Here is a 22,483-nt window from a genome sequence, read left to right on the forward strand (position 1 = left end):
CTGCTCCCCTGAACACGCCGCCGCTCTGCTTCTCCCCCGTCCCTCTCAAGCGAGGGAGAGGCAGCGCCTTCAGGGAGCAGGTGGAGCGGAGGTGAGCGAGGGGAGGAGAGCACAGGAAGTAATGGAGGAGGGTAGAGGAACTGCTCCCCACCCCAACTCACCTCCTCTGCAACACTGCAGCCTCCCCCAACCGTGCCGCCGCTCGGCTTTTCCCTCCCTCCCAGGCTTGCAGCGCAAAACAGCTGTATGTGTCCATATTTTGTTGCTGGAACCCTATTATGGACCGCATACCCTGATCAGTGATGCAGGCTATCAAAGTAATTCTGTTCTACTATCCCAGATTAGCATATAATTACTATTTGAAATGAGCAACTGTACCTTAATGTACCACCATCGTTGATCGGGGTCAGCAGTCCAAAATATGGTTAAAGCATGTATCATAGCCAATAGTACAACATATTGCATGTACTAAACATTGCACTAATCAGAGTTGGTACCCTGTCAACACCTCCTTTTTGTCAAGGTGTAAATGCTGCTTGCGGTGCTATTTTTCAGTTGAGGCTTACAACCAATGAGACTACAAGTTGACGCATGAAGGAGAATTCGAATGTTTACGTAAATGGCATGTAAATACCTTGCAGCACTGGCTACAACAGTGCTGTGCGAACACCTGTTCTTACTTCCAGGTGACACTGTAAATAAAAAGGGGGCAGCATTATCTCCTTGTAAATGTAAACAGACGTGTTTGTCTTAGTGATTGGCTGAACAAGAAGTAGGACTGAGTGAGCTTGTAGGCTCTAAAGTTTTACATTGTTTTGTTTTTACTGCAGTTATGTAACAAAAAATAAATCTTTGATTGTAAGTTGCACTGTAATGATAGAGATTGCACTACAGTACTTGTATGAGGTGAATTAAAATACTATTCTTTTGTTTTTACAGTGCAAATATTTGTAATCAAAAATAATATAAAGTGAGCACTGTACACTTTGTATTCTGTTGTAATTGAAATCAATATATTTGAAAATGTAGAAAAACATCCAAAATGTTTATAATAAATTTACGTTTTATTTAATTTTATTTAAATTCTATTGACAGTATGATTGAAACTGTGATTAATCACAACTATTTTTTTAATCTATTTCATTTGTTTTGTGTTAATCGCATACATTAGCTGCTATTGACAGCTTTAGTGTTTGCCCTTTAAGAGGGTTGGAGTTCAGCCTTACTTTTGCTAGATGTAGCCTACCTTCCTAGGTGTAGAGAGTGAGTCCATGGGTTATACAATGGAAGCCTTGACTCAGCACAACCCTTCTGGGGAAAGTAAGTGCAGCCTGAGTTAGTTTGAGGAGGGAGCTTGCAGGGAGGAGAGGAGGTGAAACTCTCCAAGGCTCCCAGGCAAAAGGCCTTGGGGAGATAGACATGTAAGGAGCAGACACTTATGGGGTGAAAAGCCCAATTCTGAGGGCATGTCTACATGGTGGGGTAATGTACAGAATGGGAATGATTTCTAATGTGTACAGCATTCATGTGTTGCATGTTAATTGGTGCGTGTAGACCCGGCTGGTGCACTTTAATGTAGTGCTGTTTGAAACAGTGCTACCTTAAAGAGCACTAAGGAACTTCTAATACACACCAGCAGGGTCTACACGGACCAGTTAGTAAGTGCACTTATGAAATCTCACCCCTGTAGTGCACATTGGTGCTCTGTGTAGAGATATCCTAAAAGGGATGCAAAGGAGTGTGAGCCTGGAGGGAGACCTATAAGGAAGGGGAAAACCTGATAGAAGAATTGAAAGACTTCTGAGCTGAGAGAGGCGGCTAAAGCCCATTTATAAATTGAAAGGACAAACTAAGCCCAGGGGAGCAGGATTGTGAAAACACCAGATGGAATGTTTTGTTTGCATGATGGAAAGGAAACTGTGGTGGTGGGAAGGCCCAAAGCCAGACTAGTTATGTCCCTCCTTCAGTCATTAAAGATCCCGTGATGTATTTCCTGACTGTTTAGTTCCAGTGTCCTGGACAAATTCTGTTTACTGTACATAATTCCTCCTTTAGTGTGAAGTGAAGAAGTTCCTTTTTCATGTCTTATCTGAAAAGTTATGTGGAGCTATTGGTGAAGCATGGCTATTGTATTATACCTCTGACAAGGTTCCATTTCAGTGGTGGATGAGGTGATCCCTATATATGGAATGTATTGCACAGTAGGTAAAGTATTAAGGTTAGGAATATAATTAATGCTGGTCAACATGGAAAATAGGTCTTGTCAAACAAACCTGATTTCATTCTTTGACATTACAAGTTTAGTTGAAATAGGTACACGTTAGATATTTGTAAGGCATTTTAAGTTAGTATTGCATGATATTCTAATTTTAAAAAATCACTGTGCAATATCAATAAAATACATGTTACATGGATTTAAAACTGGCTAATGGATCTCAAAAAGTAGTTGCTAATGGGGAATCATCATCAAATGGGGCTGTTATTAGTGGAGTTCCACAGGGATCAGTGGTAGGCTTGATGCTAGTCAACATTTTGACTGATGTGGAAATAAATATAAAGTCACTGCTGATAAAATTGGTAGATGGCATGAAGATTGGCAGAGTGGTAAATAATGATGAGGATGGCGGCAGCCATACAGAGGTGATCTGTATTGCTTGGTACACTGGGTCCATTCAGATGAAATGCATTGTAATACAGCCAAAAGGAAGGCTATTAATCTAGGCATAAGGAATGCAAGCCATTGCTACAGAGTGGGGGTGCTATCTCATGGAAATTAGTGACTCTGAAGAAGATTTAGGGGATATAGTTGATAAAGAACTAAACATGCACTCCCAGTGCAATGCTGTAGCAAAAAGGCCCAGTAAAATCCTTGAATGTATAAATGAGGGTATAGGAATAGGACTGTGATTTTTACCTCTGTATCTGGCATTGGTTAGACTGATACTACAACACTGCGTCCAGTTCTCGTGTCAATATCTTAAAAAAGGATGTTGGGGTGTAGGAAATTGCCACAAATGATTCAAGGTCTGGAGAAAATGCTTTAGAGCAACAGACGAGAGCTCAATCTGTTCAGTTTAACAATAAGATTGGGTTCAATACAGAGGTAAGTAGGTGAAATGTAATGACCTCTGAGATAAAGGAGATCATACCATATAATATAATGGTCCCCTCTAGCCTCTAGTTCTATGGATTTATGAACGAAACAAAGTACCATGGAATCCTTCTGGATATAAATACATACTGCATATTTTAGCATGAAGAATTCCAGGGTTTATGGTCATGATGTATGCAGATCAGTTGGAGCTTCCCTTCCCCAGAAAAGCATGAAGTAATGTAACACTTAAATCAGCCTGAATTTACATGCTGGTACTTTTTTTTCACATCTGCCTCCACTTCCCTCCTGAAGCTTTTAATTGCTGTGGGTTCTCAAAACTTCTGTACAGTTTGTTTCTCTTGACACCTCACAATATCCATGGGAATTATTTGTTGGCGGTCTTTATTTCTTGTCATGCAAGATGAAGGCTTTGTGATGTTAGCTATGTTAACTCTAAAATGCTGTCTCTTTTAACAGGTATTGCTCTCTGGTTTTAAAATACGTGAAATGCCTTTCAGTAGACAAAGATTTTAAGATTGTCTACTTTTCAAATGTAAACTGAAAACAAATTTTTTGTTTAAGAACTAAAGTAACTTTTTTTCTCCTGTTTTTTTCCCCCCTCCCCCCATCCCACCCCCTTTAAGGTATGGGCTGAAGCCAAATGACCAAATCTTGGCAGAGGACAAACATAAAGAACTGTAAGTTTTTATATACTCTTGTATTTAGGCTGACAGACACGATTATGTGCATATGAATTTGCTCCTCCTCCTACCCTTTTTAAAAAAGGTTTGAAACAGTTACTGTAAGAAAATGTTTGCTGTTTTTCAAGACAATGTTTGTTTTTTTTCCCCTTAAGGCTTGTCTACATGGTGGGGTAAAGCACCCTATGGGGGTGTATGATTTCTAAAGCACACTGATGTATTGCACTTTGATTCATCAGTACACACCACCACGGTCTACATAAACACTTCCTTGAGCATTTTAACATACAGTACTGCATTAAAGTGCAGCGGACCTGTAGTGTTCACTGCCAGGGCCTGCAAAGACCAGTGATTGCGCAACATGTCACTGAGCTTTAGAAATCACATCTCCCGTAGTGCACGTTGCTGTTCCATATAGACAAGCCCTCAGAGTTCAGTAGTATCTGCTGCTGTGTGTTACTTTACTGTCATCAGTAGCTACATGGTTGAAGAATACCATAATGTAGCTACTGATGACATACCGTAAGCAAACTTATGGGGAAATACACCCCCATCCCGCACCTCCCCTGCTGATTGTGGTAACTTGCACTAAGCTCTAGTAATGATGACATAATTAGTGAATGTCCACAAGCAGTGTTTTTGATATGAAATCATTATTCATATCTGCTGCAAACTGAAAAAAACAACTATTTCAGATAATGTCCTTTTATTTAAACTGATAATACTGCACAGTGCTTTTGCATGCTGTTACTTATTGTCAGCTTCCTAATTTCTGTGATCTTGAAATGTTGCCTATTTTAGCTGAGCTGACTTCATTACTCTTTTTACATGTACAATGAGAACTTATGAACTAACCTGTGGAAGATTTTCTTTATCTACATAGTTATTAATTCATTGTCTTGCAGCACAACTGGCAATAGATATTTTAATCAAATGTTATAACAAAAACATGAATATTTTTTTAAAAGCTTGAAATCCAGATAATGGTTCCAAATAAATCTCAAAGCAGTATGTGAGAAACCTAGAGGAAACTCTAGAGCCATCAGTGGAACTTCTTGAAAAGCCTCTTAAGGATACTTCCTCTGTAAATCAGCATATATCTTCTGTGATGCTCTCCTCAGGGAGTCCAGAACTATAAGCCCCAATGTTACTTCTTCACCTCCGTAAGAGAGAGCTTTGCTGGAGCTACAATTGTGTGATAGCTCCCTTCCACGGTCGTCTGGCCACCTCACCAGCAAACTCCTCAGGACACTGCCAGTCTAAACCTTGCCTTGCAGGTAACAGTGAACTCCAGCTCCTGAGTGTCCCCCCACCCGCCCCGCAGTGTCCAGTCCTTCTCACTGGACACTGAAAGAAATTAACTAAATCCATGGTCTCCAAAGAGATGGCCTCTTGGCTCAATTGAAGACTCATACTGTACTCTTATATAACAGCACATTTAAGTGATACTAAGCAGAAATAATAGAAACAGAAATGGTAGCAAATAAAACAAAGCATGCTTTCTAGTGTCTAAAATGTAACAGATTATAAACCTGGTATCAGGCAATTTCTCACCTACAGTCAGTTCTCTGTGTCCTGAGCTCACATAGTTGAAGGATCCACCTTCCACAGATTTCAAGAGCTCTGGCCCCTTTGTCCCTGAAGTGATGGATAACAAAGGGGTTCTCTCCTCTGCTTTGTATAGTCAATAAACCTTTGAAATATATTCCTTTGAAATATGTACCTCAGACAGTTGTTATCCTCTGCTGGTGTGTAGATGCCATGCTGTCTTCCTCATCATCTGGTCAATTTGCTATTTTGATTCAGCCAATCACTTTGTTTACCTTAAGATGTAAATATACTTCAGTTGTCCTGTGCCTGTAATCAAGCCATGCAAACAGTCAAATCCACAGTCCATTGTTTATGGCAGCCTTGTTTATCAACTGCTTCCAAAACATATATTGGGAACATACTTCCATCACATGTATGTACCTCTTTATATACCTTCTTTATATACATCACATGATATTTATGACCAGCATGTCACTGATTATTACATGATAGCTTACAAGACATGGTTTGTCTAAATATTTTGATGCCATGTTAGATGTGCCCTTTGCAAGTTGGCATAAAGGGGCTCTTAAGGTCACACCTTCAGTCATATGAATCACTTAATATAAGTAAACATATGGAATGTTTCGACCGCTCAAAACAAACAGCTTGTCATTGACCCTGCCAAGGAACCACCGGGTTTTGATTTATGTCAGAAAGACTGGTACAGATTGAATTGCTTCAGGACGTCTCATAGGAGATGTGGACAAACCCTCTTTAAATGGAAAATGAGGCAAACACCTGTATGTGACTGACTGGTCACCAGGCACAAACGATGGAGGACTTCATGGCTGAGTGTCCCCTTCATTCTTTTGTCAGGGGCCTGAAGGACATTCACCAGCTCACTACTGAGGCAGTGTGCTGGCTATCAAATCTAGATATAAATTTGTAGTTGTTGCTACCTACCCAAACCATAGAAAAGAGGACTTAATATAAGGAGGAGAATCCTTTTGCATCCAGAATAACATCGATTTTTCCCCCCCATGGCTAAATATAAACAGTAATATGAAAAGTTTACATTTAACATTAGTGCAGGTACTGAATCTTTCCCATATGTAGATGGTACTAATGTGCTTCTGGAATATAAATAATGTTGTTAAAATGTCAACAGAAACTATGCAGAATGGCTAAGTTTCTGAATTTTTTGATCTTTGCATGCCTGCTTTCTCAACCTTAATATTGCAATAATAGTAACTTCATATATCATTTAAAAATATCTACAGGTATCACATCCCTTAACATAGCCTAAAGCTTAAAATAATTCTGTGTGCACCCAGGATTCTAAGCTGCATGTGCATAAAATTCTGCGTTGACACGTGTAACGATGCTGGTTCTGGCGGGACCCAACTGAGAGTGCCAGTTCAGGACAAATTGCTTAAAGCAGGGCAATTACAGCCCGAGGCAGGTGTTCTTTTGCACACCAAGGCAAACCAAACCAGCCAAGCAGAGAAGACTTTGGTTTTACCCCACTGGCTAACCACAAGTCACACAAGCAATTCCCTTAGACACTCCAGTTTCCCAGTATCACCACCAGTGCCACTCGTTATGGGGGCAAACGGTTATGAACGCCAATGCCCCACTAAAAGAAAAAAGGTTCTCTCGATCCCAAAGGACCAAGCCCCAGACCCAGGTCAATATACAAATCAGATCTTAACCACAAATCACACTGTTGCCAATCCTTTAGAATCTAAAATCTAAAGGTTTATTCATAAAAGGAAAAAGATACAGATGAGAGCTAGAATTGGTTAAATGGAATCAATTACATACAGTAATGGCAAAGTTCTTAGTTCAGGCTTGTAGCCGTGATGGAATAAACTGCAGGTTCAAATCAAGTCTCTGGAGTACATCCACAACTGGGATGGGTCATCAGTCCTTTGTGTAGAGCTTCTGTTTGTAGCAAAGTCCCTCCAGAGGTATGAAGCAGGATTGAAGACAAGATAGAGGAGCTGCAGCAGCTTTTTCTATTTTCTTGCCATGTGGTCTGTCTTTCTTTGTTCCAAAGACAAGCTGTCCATCGCTTGGCATGGAAAAACCTCAGAGTTCTGTCCATAGGCATGTCCCTGCATGCCTTGCTGAGTCACAAGGTGTGTCTGCCTTCTGTCAATGGGTCAGTTGTATATCTGATGGCCCTTAATGGGCCATCAAGCAGGATAGGCAGAGCTGACACCAACTTGTCTGGGGTGTCACCCAGAAGCATAGCATACATTTGAAATACAGACATTATAGAGCCAATATTCATAACTTCAACTACAAAAATGATACGCACATATAGACAGCATAATCATAACCAGCAAACCATAACGTCTTCATAGACCCCTTACACAACAACCTTTATACAATATTTGCTGTAAATATGTCACAGTGGTTGCAACAGCGATCTATACGGTTACAGATTCTGTCAATAACATCACAACATGCTAAAAATTTTCTTCAAACTAATTGTTTTCCCTTCCTTTGCCAGGGAACAGCCCAAGTCTGAAAATTCTAGCTTAAGCCCTTGGAGATTTTATGAGTGCAAATTTTGTCTTCATGCTTGAGTAACTCAAAAATGTCTGAACGGATTCAGCTCCAACTTAGAAGAAAAAGAAAAAACATTTGTGCTGTGACCAGGGATGGAAAATTTTATCCTAAGGGGAATTTGTAAGAAATGTAGGGCAACTAAAAAGGGATTAGGATCTGCTAGTCAGTGTTCACTGCCTTTAAAAGCTATAAAGCAGCGTTAAAGAACTGCTGTCTGTTTTTGGAGGTTTGGCTGTAATTATCAAACTTAGGTCAATGGAAGGTGGGGTTGTAAAGGGACGTTAAGTTTGGGAAGTAAAAGGAGAGGACGGGACTCTAAGGGTATGTCTACACTACCCACGTTACAGCGCGGCTGTGGCAGCGCTGTGACATGGGCAGTGTAGACGCGCTTCATCACCGGAAAAGAGCTCTCCTGGCGATTTTTAAAAAACAAACAAACCCACCCCTAACGAATGATGGTAGCTTTATCACCAGGAGTGTGGCTTCTGGTGATAACGAGCTGTCTACACTGGTGCTTTTCAGTGCCAAAACTTTTGTCACTCAGGGTGTGTTTTTTCACACCCCTGAATGATAAAAGTTTTAGCGCTGAAAGTGACAGTGAAGAGACAGCCTAAGGCTCAATGTCCTTAGAAAAGCAGAGCCATTCTGGAGTTTATTCCCAATTGGCTACCTTAAAATTTAAATGTACGAATGAGAACACTTTGTAAGTGTTTTTGAACCATGGAGAGGGAGGAAGTCTTAATGACCAGACTTAGAATTCTCAGGTTCCTTGGAAAGCCTTTTAGTTTTACTGAAACACAACATTTACCTTTGAAAGATGATAAAAATAATTAACTAAAGCTGCCTTTATAAGACTGCAGTTCCCAGTAATGAAGAAACGTCTTTTCAAAACCCATGAAGTTGGCTTGGTGGTCCATATGCAGGGAATTGGGGATAATCTGAGATATATGCAAATGGAAAAGGGTAAATCCTTGCATACTGCTCAAAACTCTTGGATAGGTGAGATTTATTGTTGAAGCATCTATGCCCCTGCTTAAGTATGTGAGGACGTGCAGTGATACTCTGTTTCTTTGCTCACAAGAAAAGGAGTTAGTGAGTAATATTGGGTCATGATTGTGGGAAAGCATCAGGATATTCAATCTGATAAAGGCAGAGGACCAAAAATAATGTTGGTCATCAGAATAATTGAGATCTAAATGGAAAATCTGGCAGACTTCTGTCAATACTCATAGGTAAAGGCACAATCCCTTGCTGCTCTGAACCTAAAATCCTGAGTTCTCTCCCAAGTTTGTCCAGCTGACAGAGAACAAAGGGGAAGAAATAGAAGGGTTGAAGACAACCTTACAAGAAATATCCTGCTATATACAAAACACGGCTTTCATAGTGATTTGGTCACTTTCCCAGTATAAATAATGTCAGTAAAAAATTATTAGCTGCAGCTTTGGTATACTCAGTTACTTAAATCCTTGTTAGCAAGAATGAGACATCTTGTGGGAGGAAAGTGTATGAAGGACATAAGAGACAAGATGCCAGGGCCTGAGACGTTATTGGGCAAACAGTCTCTAATAACCAGAGTTTGTTGTATATACCCACTCTTTTTATTCACTGCAAGTCCATTAGAGTTGATACATATGTAAAAGTGAATTTGAAGCCATACAAGAAAATGCTTATTTCCAGACAATGTTTCCTCTCAGTCTAAAACAAGAGTTTCTGGATTTTAAATGTAATATTAAATCAGTATCTGAGATGTCTGTATACTAATGCGAGAAGTATGGGGATTAAGCAGGAAGAACTTAAGATGCTAGTTAATAAACACAACTATGACATAGCATGCATCACAGAGACTTGGTGGGATAACACACGACTGGAATATTGGTATAGAAGGGTACAGTCTTCATAAGACAGGCAGGGAAGAAAGGGAGGAGGTGCTGCATTATATATTAAAATGTATACACTTGGACTGAGGTTGAGATGGAAATAGAAGACAGACTTGTTGAAAGTCTCTCTGGGTAAGGATAAAAGGGGCAAAAAAAAATGATGATGTCATGGTAGGGGGTCTACTATGGACCACCAACCAAGAAGAAAGAGGTGGATGAGGGTTTTTTTAAACAACTAACAAAATCATCCAAAGCACAGGACTTGGTGTTGATGGGGGACTTCAACTACCGAGACATCTGTAGGGAAAATAATATGGCAGGGCACAGATTATCCCGCAAGTTCTCGGAATGTATTGGAGACAGTTTTTTATTTCAGAAGGTGGAGAAAGCTCCTAGAGAAGAGGCTGTGCTAGATTTGTTTTTTTGACAAATAGGAAGGAACTGGTTGAGAATTGAAAGAGGAAGGCTTGGGTGAAAGTGATCATTAAATGGTAGAGTTCAGGATTCTAAGGAATCAGAGGAGGGAAAACAGCAAAATAAAGACAATTGATTTCAAGAAGGCAGACTTCAGCAAATTGAAGGAGTTGGAAGCGAAGATCCCATGGGAAGCAAGTCTAAGGGGAAAAACGATTGAAGACAGTTTGCAGTTTTTCAAAGAGACATTATTAAGGGCACAAGAGCAAACTATCCCACTGTGTAAGAAAGATAGGAAGTATGGCAAGAGACCACCCTGTCTTAACCAGGAGATCTTCAATGATCTAAAAATAAAAAAAAGAGTCCTATAAAAAATGGAATCTAGGTCAAATGACAAAGGATGAATGATAAACAAATAACACAAGTATGTAGGGACAAAATAAGAAAGGCCAAGGCACAAAATGAGATTAAACTATCTAGAGACATAAACGGTAATAATAAAACAATCTACAAATACATTAGAAGCAAGAGGAAGACCAAGAACAGGGAAGGCCCGTTATTCAATGGTGGGGGCGGAGGGGACGACAACAGTAACAGAAAATGTTGAAATCTTAGAAGTGCTAAATGACATTTTTTTGTTTTTTTGTTTTCATCAGAAAGGTTACTAGCGATTGGACGTCTAATATAGTGAATGCCAGTGAAAATGAGGTAGATATGAGGCTAAAATAGAGAGAGAACAATTTAAAAATTACTTAGACAAGTTAGATGTCTTCAAGTCACCAGAGCCTGATAAAATGCATCCTAGAACACTCAAGGAGCTGACTGAGGAGATATCTGAGCCATTAGCGATTATCTTTGAAAAGTCATGGAAGACCGGAGAGATTCCAGAAGACTGAAAGAGGGCAAATATAGTGCCAATCTATGAAAAGGGGAATAAGTACAACCCAGCGAATTACAGACCAGTCAGCTTAACTTCAGTAACCAGAAAGATAATGGAGCAAATAAATAAGCAATCAGTTTGCAAACACTTAAAGGATAATGTGATAAGTAATAGTCTGCATGGATTTGTCAAGAACAAATCATGTTAAACCAACCTAACCACTTTCTTTGATAGGGTAACAAGCCTTGTAGATGGGGGGAAGCGGTAGATGTGGCATATCTTGACTTTAGTAAGGCTTTTGATACTCTTTCTTGACCTTCTCAGAAACAAACTAGGGAAATACAAGCTAGATGGAGCTACTATAAGTTGGTGCGTAACTGGTTGAAAACCATTCCCAGAGAGTAGTTATCAGTGATTTACAGTCAAGGTGGAAGGGCATATCGAGTGGGTTCCCCACAGGGATCAGTTCTGGGTCCGGTTCTGTCCAGTATCTTCATCAATGATTTAGATAATGGCATAGAGAATACATTTATAAAGTTTGCGGAAGATGATACACTGGTAGTGGTTGCAAGTGCTTTGGAGGATAGGATTAAAATTCAAAATGATCTGGACCAGAAATGGTCTGAAATAAATAGGATGAAATTCAGTGAGGACAAATGCAAAGTATTCCATTTAGGAAGGAATAATCAGTTACACACATACAAAATGGGAAATGACTCCCTAGGAAAGAGTACTGCAGAAAGGGATCTGGAAGGATTATAGTGGATCATAAGCTAAGTATGAGTCAACAGTGCAACACTGCAAAAAAATCAAACATCATTCTGGGATGTATAAGCAGAAGAGTTTTAAGCAATACATGGGAAGTAGTAATTCTGCTCTATTCTGCACTGATTAGGCCTCCACTGGAGTGCTGTGTCCAGTTCTGGGCATCACATTTCAGGAAAGATGTGGACAAAGTCCAAAGAAGAGCAACAAAAATGATTAAAGGTCTAGAAAATATGACCTATGAGGGAAGATTGAAAAATGTGGGTTTGTTTACTGTGGAGAAGAGAAGACTGAGAGGGGATATAACAGTTTTCAGCTGCATTTAAAAGTTGTTATAAGGAGGAGAGAGGAAAAAATGTTCTCCTTAACCTCTGAGATAGGACAAGAAACAGTGCACTTAAATTGCAGCAAGGGCAGTTTAGGTTGGACATGAGGGAAAACTTCCTATCTGTCATGGTAGTTAAGCACTGGAATAAATTGCTAGGGAGGTTGTGAAATGTCCTAAAAGCAGATTAGACAAACACCTGTCAGGCATGGCCTAGATAATACTTAGTCCTGCCATAAGTTTAGGGGGCTGGACTAGATGACCTCTCGAGGTCCCTTCCAGTTCTATTATTCTGATTAATTCTCACTGTAAATTTGACCTATTAATAAGTTTGTTCACATTTGGGTTCAAAAGAGTGGTGTATATATTTCAGGAGTGCTGACAGAAAGCCTACTTCCAGGCCTCTTGGCAGAGTACTACACACCCCCTTTCTGTGTTGCTCACCAACTTATATTTATGCAAACTTTCATCCAGTTAAACTGTCATTTTTTTCTGGCCAGAATCCCACTTTGCGGGATTACTAGGTTATGATTTCAGTATTGGTGTACAACATTTTTGCTGTGTTTTAAAAAAATAAAAATGTTTTTATTGCATGAAGTGTACAGTTCATGGAGGGCCTTTTTTGTTTTTGTTATTTTGTTTTGGACTGAAGAGGGCAAGTACTGTTTTTCCCTTTAAACATGATTAAGGCTAAGATTTTGTCTCTGTTGTTTTTAGTAAAAGTCACTGAGAGGTCAGTGGCAATAAACAAAAATTCACAGGACCCTGTCCTGTCGGTGACTTCACTAAAAATAACCAGGGGCAGAGCTTGGTGGGGGGAGGGAGACTGACAGGGCACAGCCATGGGGGGGTGCACAGCCCCTTCTCCAAAGCTGTCCGCAGCCGCAGGACAGGGGTGCACCAAGCCCCGGCTCGGGGGAGGGGCACATGGCCATGGGAAACGGCGAAGGGGGCACATGGCCCCTGCTGCGGCCACAGCTGCAGCCCCCGGTGGAAGCTGTGGAGTAGGGGCGCATGGCCTCCACTGCGGTCCCCACCGCAAGCCGCAGGATCCTGGTTCTGGCCCCAGTTGCAGGGCAGGAGTGCACAGTCCCTCCTCCAGCCCTGGCTTCAGTCCCTGACAGCTGAAGCCGAAGAAATCACATTTATCTGGTAAAGTCACAGAATCCGTGGCCTCCAGGCCTAAATCATAGCCTTAAACATGATGCATAAGATAACACGTTTATTTAATCTGCTGCAGATCCTTTCAAGTCTCAAGAACAGCCTCCACCCTGGAATTCTAATTATATATAAACATTGACGTTCATAACACACTGTTATCTTTTGTGGTTGGTCAGAAGAATATTTAAATTTTAAGAAGAAAGCAGGAGGCTAAACCATATTAAAATAGTTTACAGATGCTTAGTTTTTTAAAACTGTTCAACAACGTAGTACCTATATAAACAAGATAAAGTTGCATACTGAAAGCTGTTGTATGTTGAATTTGAATAGTAAACTAGTATCTGCTTCACAGAATATTGTGAGAATTAGTTGTGTTTGCATAGGGTTTAAAAAATATAAATGTTAAAATGATGAGCTCTTAGGTGGTTTTCAACCATAAATCTCAAAACTCTTTATAAGAACCCAGCGGGGTTGATGGTATTCCTGTTTTATAGATGGGGAAACTGAACCACAGAGGTCAAGTGGCTTGCCAAGGTTAAGCAGTACAACTGTGGCAGAGCCAAGAATAAAATGCAGGTCTCCTGATTGCCTGTCCAGTGTCCTGTCCATTGGACCGCACTGAGTGGAGACGCATGTATTCTGCAAGCTTATTCAGAAGACTTAATGTTTTACTTAAGTAAGCAAGCCTACTTTTTTACCACTTAATTTAGTTCTTAGCAAAGCTGTGTCAGATGGAGTAGTTACTATGAATAGAGAAATGCATTCTTTATAGATTGGTATTATTGAGCGTGATGTGAAACGTCAATTTACGGACAAAAAATGGAGCGACTGGCTTATTGTCTGACAAGTCAGGAAAAGACAGTCAAGAAATCCCTAAAAACCCATTAACATGCCAAAGATCTTTATGCTGCCCAAATGTATGTAAAGAAATGTTGCACATAATTGATGTCTGTGTAAGTTCAAAGGAATGTTTTAAATGTTGAGTGGGAGGAACCCTATAAACTGAGAGGGAGGCTAATTTTAAATATTCTAATAGTATATGAAGGTTGCTAGACTGAGAGAGGATAGATTGTTCTAGTAACTTCAGACATAAAGGGTACTACATAAATAAATTCCTCTTCTCCCCTCCAAGTTTTTCTGTGGTGGTTGTTTTGTTTTTTTGAGGGGAGGGGCGGCACTATGTAAGATGGTAAGATACTGGTTTCTGAACAAATTTTGTCAAACTAACATTCTGTGTAGTGGCATTAAGACTACTGCAGGGCCTGATAAAATTCACTGAGGCAGGGTGAGAGAACAAGAGAGACTGCTCCATCCTCCTCATGGTAAATCCAAAAGGACATAGCACCCTGGCAGATTGAGTGCCACCCATATCAATCTTTAGGTAGGTCCTTAATGTTGTCTGGCTGGATAATCAGTTTATGTCCCTCAGTGGCACTGTTATCATGCTACAGAGCTTGTGGCGGCCACATAATTGCCAGCCATGTGGCAACATTCCTTGGTGAACATGCTATGGAATTTGTTGGTCTTCCATCCTAATAATAGAAAGGCTTGAGTACAAATGACATGACTACAAACATCTCTTATTGGACAACGATAGTCTGCTATTCTGTCTAGAGAGAAGGTGGTCTGGAGAAGCTGGAACGTAAAAACAGAGAAGAAAAACATCTACAGTTTTTTTTGTGTTGTTTTTTTTAAAGCTATAAAAATTAAGAACATGTTTAATTGACCAGTACTTCGCGTTGACTCTTCTTGGTAAAAGATTGTGATGTTGTCATTTTAAATTGGAAGGTTGTTGGAGTTGGAGGTAAATAAACTCTGATGAAATTTAATTTTGCGGTGTTGGTGAAACTATTCAGAAAAAAAAAAATTCCTTTCAGGAGAGAGGACATTTTACCAATTCATTACCAAATGCAGTCTATAAAATAGTAATGTGATGGTTTTAACAATGCCAAAATTTTAGTTACAGGCACATCCATATTAGGGCAATAACACGTACAGGCAAATGTGTACACATTTTGCCTGGAGTTTAAGATATGAATGAAATTATTTTCTGACAGGTTGTAAACATTAATGTAACATTTCAAAAGGTATATAATACCTTTCTGAAACCATCCCAGAAACTTACATATCAATTACTTGAAACCACCCACTGCTTTTAATAGGCCTGCTTTGTGTTACAGTGGAATTCCTTGATAGTTGTGGGTATATAGCATGGGGTGTATCTCCCTTGGCTCATACCTGAAGGTTTTTCTCTTTTAAAATCTATTTGATCATATCTTTATTGATTAGTGAGGCAAATTTTTCTCATCCTCTTACGAAATAAATTTTGAAAATGCTTGAAACCTTGCTGTTCTTAATCTTTTTCTGAGTGCATTAAAGATCTGTTGATGCCTTCTCAATGGTGGGTAGAGCATTTGATTCAATCTGATATTGCTTGAAAGGAACTTGTAGGAATATTAACAAAACATTCTTCCAAACAGGGAGTGTTAAACTGAAATTCTTCACCATTTCACATGAGTTGCTGAATTACGTGTAGCTTTGAGGGTGCAGGAGCCCTCTTCAGGCTTTGGTATCCTTTCTCTGATTGAATTGTTGACAAAGTCAGAATCAGTGTAGTGAGGGAAGAAACATATTCACAAAATAGTGTACAATGGTATCCATACATCTTAACTTCACTATAACCTTACATGATGACGCTTCCTTCCAGTGTCCAACACTGTGAGTGACCGTGTATCTTCCTGCCTCCAGCAAAAGCGAGTCTGTTTTGTGGTCACTGGATATCTGCTTTGTGACGCTGCCGCCCTTCAGCCACTCAAGCACTCTCTGGCCTCTGCCAGCCCTTACTTATGCCTTTCAGGTGCCTCAGTCCCTGAACTTCTCAGAACTATCCCCCTATAGTGTCCAGTCCCTGTTACTGGACACCCACGGTAATTGCCTTGTTCGCTACTCCCAAGGCAATAGTATACGCATACCAGCTTGAGTCAACTGAATATACACTCCAATATAGCAGCATGGCAGTGTAATCTATTCATAGTGAAAACAAGTGTAAGTTTATTAACTAAGGTAAAGATTTAGAAGATGGTGAGCAAGAGAAATAAGTACAACAGGTTACAAATAAAACAAAAATATAATGCTTCTACTAGACTAAAACCTAACTCTAACAGGCTAACCTTGTCTAAAGCAGTTTTTCACCTAAGCACTTTCTTGCAGCATTTCATCCAAGGTTGGTTTAGATCCTGTTTTCATGAGTATAACAGCAGAGCCCAGTTACCCCCACAATGCAGGATGAAGCGGGGTGGTCCTTACATTCCAAAGTCGACTGTTTTTTGTCCCCAGAGTCAGGATGACACCTTGGTTTCTTTCCTGGGGTGCTGGCTGTGAAGTGTCATCCCCCATACTCCTGTTTGTTTCACTTCCCTGCCCTCACCGTCCACCTGATTTTCCTGTTGACTTTCACATATAAATGGGGTTTCGTTTGTGTTTACTTTACAAAGCTTAATTTACATATGTACTGAGGCAGGTGATGTCACACCCTTTGGTCTGGCAAAACCAGCTTGCTAACCCTGCTTGAAACACAGATTCTAAAGCAGAGGTGGGCAAACTACGGCCTGGGGGCTGCATCCGGCCCTTCAGATGTTTTAATCCGACCCTCGAGCTCCTGCCAGGGAGCAGGGTCTGCGGTTTGCCCCGCTCCACGTGTGCCATGGCTCCGCGCGGCTCCTGGAAGCAGCATCCTGTCCTCTCCCCATCTCCTATGTGTAGGGGCAGCCAGGGGACTCTGAAAGCACCACCCCTGCAGCTCCCATTGGCCGACAACTGCAGCCAATGGGAGCTGCAGGGGCGTTGCCTGTGGACGGGGCAGTGTGCAGAGCTGCCTGGCCATGTCGCCCCATAGGAGCCAGAGGAGGGACATGTCACTGCTTCTGGGAGCTGCTTGAGGTAAGCGTCGCCCAGAGCCTGCACTCTTGGACCCTCTCCAGTGCCCCAACCCCCTGCCCCAGCTCTGATCCTGCCTCCCACACTCTGAACCCCTCGGTCCCACCCTCCCACACCCCAGACCCCACACTCCCACCCACACCCCAGCCCGGAGCCCCCTCCAGCACCCTGAACTCTTCATTTCTGGCCCCCCACCCCACCCCACAGCCTGCACCCCCAGTCGGAGCCCTCACACCCTACCGCACACCAACCCCTAATTTGGTGAGCATTCATGGCCCAACATACAATTTCCATATCCAGATGTGGCCCTTGGGCCCAAAAGTTTACCTGCCCCTGTTCTAAAGCCTATTTTCAGAACATACATAAACCTTTTTAAATGTCACCCATATGTATATCACTCAAGGACTAAGGATCAGTATGATGTAAGCTTCCATTAGACACCACCTATGACCCTTTTTGGGTAAATGCTATGAAAACAGTATATTGGGTGTAATGAATTTGTCAGGCCTGATAGGAGTTGCTGTTACAGAACAGTGACACCTTTGACAGTTGGCATTGAGGAGTACTTAGAATCACACTCACTTTCTTAGAATCGTGTTAATCATAAATAGTAATAATGTGAGGAAAAACAAAGAACAGCACAACAGGGAGGGGGGAAATGTTTCAGCTTTTGTCTATGTATGTACAGAATTGTGCTTATTGCCATCTTATGTATTAAAAAAAGCATAAGATCACCCTGTTAACTTCAGGTTTTAGTTACAAATTTCCCTTTTTGTTTTTTTAAAAATGCTTCATAGTGTGAAGTAATTCTATCTCATGATCCTTGGTGCTTTTTCCATCTCTTTCACAACTGGCCGCCTTTGTTCCATCACAGGTTTCTTCCACTGGCACAAAAGTCTTCTCCAACATGTGGCTGTTCTCACCTCATCCACTTAATCTGTTTTCAGATCTTGCCTGATAATTATTCTCTTTCAGCTGTCCTTTCTCTCTGCTGCTCAGGGCCCTCCTTCCCTCATATTACTATGACAGGTTTCAGAGTAGTGTAAGTCTGTATGGGGGGGCGGGGGGGGGGGTGAACCTTTTGTATTGATAATCAAGGTGGGCCATTTCCAGCAATTTACAAGAACGTCCGAGGCACAGTCGGGGGGAAAAATAAACATGGGGAAATAGTTTTACTTTGTGTAATGACATATCCACTCCCAGTCTTTATTCAGGCCTAATTTAATGGTGTATAATCCTTGACGTCTGATTTGTGTCCATTTATTCTTTTACATAGAGACTGTCCAGTCTGGCCAATGTACATGGCAGAGGGGCATTGCTGGCACATGATGGCACATGTCACACTGGTAGATGTGCAGGTGAATGAGCCTCTGATAGTGTGGCTGATGTGATTAGGCCCTATGAAGGTATCCCCTGAATAGATATGTGGACACAGCTGGCAACGGGCTTTGTTGCAAGGATAAGTTCCTGGGTTAGTGGTTCTGTTGTGTGGTTGTTGGCGAGTATTTGCTTCAGGTTGGGGGGCTGTCTGTAAGCAAGAACTGGCCTGTCTCCCAAGATCTGTGAGAGTGCTGGGTCGTCCTTCAGGATAAGCTGTTGATCCTTGATGATGCGTTGGAGAGGTTTTAGTTGGGGGCTGAAGGTGATGGCTAGTGGCGTTCTGTTGTGTGTTTTTTTTTTTTTTTTTTTTTTTTTTTTTTGTTGGGCCTGTCCTGCAGTAGGTAACTTTTGGGTACTCTTCTGGCTCTGTCAGTCTGTTTCTTCACTTCAGCAGGTGGGTATTGTTTATATCTTTCACTAAAATAGAGTTATGAATATTCAACCTCTCCCCCCCTCCGCAAGTTCAGTTCTTTCACAGAATTTACCATCTTCCTTATCACTCAAAACCTTACAACATTTTAAAGTGTTAAACAATGTATCTGCATACAAATTAAAGTAACTATCCTTGCCAAGTTGATAGCTCTACCTGTCACTTAAGTTCAATGTTACAGGCTTGGATATTCTTCAAGAAGGCCACAGACTTCAGGCTTCAAAAATAAGTGTTCTTATAGTGAACTAGTTGAGTTCAAATGGAAACTATTATTTGTATAGTGCCTGAAGTGTACTGAGAGCTTTAACAAAAAATGTAACAAATGTTTTATTTTAAAATAGTTGAAGTGTTTTTGCCGAGGATTTAAAAAGGGCATTAAATTTATTTGTATGTCATGGTAATATACCTCAGACATTAAATCTAGTAGTGCTGCAGGCAAAAGATAGGCAGCAGCAGTTAACCTAATATACTAATCAAAGTCATTTACATGTAGGACATTAGCTGTGATGACAGAACATGTAAGGACATTTTAGATGTGTTTAACCCACAGTACCCACCGAATACAGCGGAAGTACATCTTTTGAAGTTGTTAGTCTGGAGGTGTGGAAAATGCCACCATTCTAAGGGGTTAAGCCCAAGCTGAAAGGCAATATTGTGTCTACATAAACACACGTTTATTCTGGTCAGTACACATTGTACTGTGTACACAACTTTTATTTGTGTAATATATCTTGACCAAACTTAACATTTAATGTAAACTTTTCTTTTTGAAATAGTTCAAACTTTATACTAAAGCCTTCACCTTCTCCTGCCCTTTTAAAATGTGAGTTGCACAGTAGTTTATTACAGATAAGTTGTTACTGTGCGAGTAACAGTGCCAAATAGTTGGGGTCAAAATTTAGACTTCAGTACATTGAGATTTTAAAAACAGCAATGAGATAAAGTTCCTGCTTTTACTATTTGCTGTACCAGTGTACCAGATAAAAGACATGCTTTGTAAACAATTGAGGGCATTGCTTAATATTTAACTTATTAATTTTTCAGTACAAAAATTGTGATTTCTCCCCCCCCCCCCCCCCCAGCCATCAGCCACAACAGAACCCTACTCTTGGCTCTATGGTGATATCGTGAGGTAGGGCTGGAGCTCCCAAGGTTCAGATTTATAAGCCATTGGCTTTAACAGATGAATAAAGTACTCTGCTCTTGCTGTGGAAATGAGGTGTTCTCCAGTGCCTCAACTATCTGTTCATATCTGACCCTGCTCAGTGGAGGAACTCTCATGGATCATTGTGACAGGCTGGTCCAGTGCAACACAACCCTGCTCATCTTGATGCTTGTAATTAATTTATTTTTTTGGAAAAACACTTGTTCAAATTAAGAATATCCTATTTGTCTTTTCTGTTAGCTTCCAAACTTCTGCTACTCTTAAATAGACTTCCCATGAAACTGTGCTACCTGTGTTATATGCACTTCCCAAACAGTTTGTCACCTGAGTAATGGAGTTTATTTAGCTCTGAGGCTGTCCCTGCCTCAAAGAGCTTCAGTTCTTGCTATGTTATCTGACTGTGCTCAAATGTTTGTACCCACCTTACCTTCCAAGCTGTTGGTTTTGCAGATGATGCAGCCCTGCTACTATTTTTTTTTTAAAGTGTCAGTTGTAAGTGAAGATGCAAAACCTATGTTCCCTTTGGGTGGAGGTGGTGGTGGTGGATTATTATTATCTTGGTTGCAAATCAACACCCAGATGTTGCTATGGGTTGCCAGATCCCAGGCAGTGGCCTTTAACCTTTGTGACATAAGAGTTTTCTGTCTTCTACCCAAATGGAATTGGTGGTACTTTGCATCCTAAGGGATGGGTGGGGGCTGTTGTTTAATGCCCTCTGTCGCCCACCACCTAGAACTTTGAGGAAAAGCAGGAACAAGCTCATTCTAGAAATATGGAAATGAGTGTTCATCTAATGAGACTTACTTAATATTTATCTTAACATGTATTTTCTTTCTCTTCCAAGAAAGACTCTTAAATGCTTTCTACTCAAAATAGTGACATGACACTTTGCTTTTATTAAATAATTTTTCGTAAATTTTATTTATCTTGACAATGTCCCTCTAAATAATCCTTCTCTTGGCTGGAATTATTCCCATTTTTAATTCTTAGAACTGCACTAATGCTGTTGACACTGAGATCAATTTGAACAAATAGTCCCATATGCTTTTTTTTTTCTTTTCCCCCGTGATGTAGACTGCTTTTCTGACTGTGGTTCAAGATCAAACATATTTTTGTTGGGAAGAAGAAATTAAAACTCATTGCAGTTAGTAATGATGGTGGCCTGGTTCAGCTTGTCTTGGAAGTTAAAGCAGAATGCTATATTGTTTACCCATTTCCAAATGTACTTATGGCTAGAAATGTAGACTCCACCTTTGTGGGCCAAAGAACATTATTTAATGTTCAGACATTGCTAAAATGGTTGCAGCAAAACCCTGAAAATTTGACTGGCTTGAATGAATTTAACGGGGTGGATGATCTGGTGGTGCCTTCTGACCTTAAACTGATTCTATGAATAGGGAGCTAAAGTGTATTAAATGAGTGTGTTTAAAGCATTGTTTAAAACTTAGTACCATCTAGTCTGTAACAGTACTTCAAAATGCTGGTTTAATATGTTTGGCTGATGGTCACACAGTATTAACTGTCTGTCTATTCTCAAACCACTTTTAATGATTTTTTGGGGGCCTTAGTTGAAGCAGAAGGAAAGATAAATAGGACCTGTGGTGTTCACAACTGGTCATCTTTGTAAACTACAGGTCACAAAGTGATGGAGAAAGAGGAAGGTAAAAGTTGTCCATGAGTTTCCTCTTTTTTCAGTCCCACTGCTGTAAGTGAGCAGTGGGAAGGAAATTGTGCATTTCTGTGAGTTGCAAAGTCTGTATATGATCCAGAGTGGCAGCTTATATTGCTTTTTCCTAATTGTGCCCCTGCCACAGACACTTGCGTTCAGTGAAGTTGAACAGTAAAACATCCAATATGCTGAACATCAGCCCAAGTATCAGTAACGTCAAAATTCCCTAGAATAAATGGCTATTTATGTAAAAAAAATAAAATAAAATCAGACATACCCTTACTGAGTCATCAGATGCTTTTTCCATTCCCGGTGTCCAAGTAGTCTTAGTAGACTAGTAGTCAAAATGAATGCCCATGCACACACAGTAACATGTTAAAACAAACAAAACCTTTTAGAAAAGACCTATTGTCAAAACCAAAATTCTCACTAATGGACTTGGACACACAACTGCTGTATGTGAAGCAGCGTCCTAAAAGCATACCCAAGAATGGCATTCTACCCAAGTAATATTTAAAAAAAAAAAAAAAAAAAAAAGTCTAGGCTATTAGCGTGATTTGTTTGCTTAGTTGTCTT

At 40.5% G+C, this 22,483-nt stretch overlaps 1 protein-coding gene across 5 annotated transcripts in view; it reads left to right on the forward strand.

Annotated features, from left to right (window-relative positions):
• The window catches only part of ADK (adenosine kinase), a 568,464-nt gene that overhangs the window by 65,554 nt on the left and 480,427 nt on the right, over positions 1–22,483 (forward strand). For all 5 annotated transcript variants that reach the window (XM_074958637.1, XM_074958633.1, XM_074958635.1 and 2 more), the window contains one exon: positions 3,739–3,792. In XM_074958637.1, the coding sequence (XP_074814738.1) occupies positions 3,739–3,792 (54 nt within the window). The remainder of the gene's footprint in view (positions 1–3,738; positions 3,793–22,483) is intronic.

The sequence above is a fragment of the Natator depressus genome, chromosome 7 (genome assembly GCF_965152275.1).
Source record: "Natator depressus isolate rNatDep1 chromosome 7, rNatDep2.hap1, whole genome shotgun sequence".
Lineage (NCBI taxonomy): Eukaryota > Metazoa > Chordata > Testudines > Cheloniidae > Natator > Natator depressus.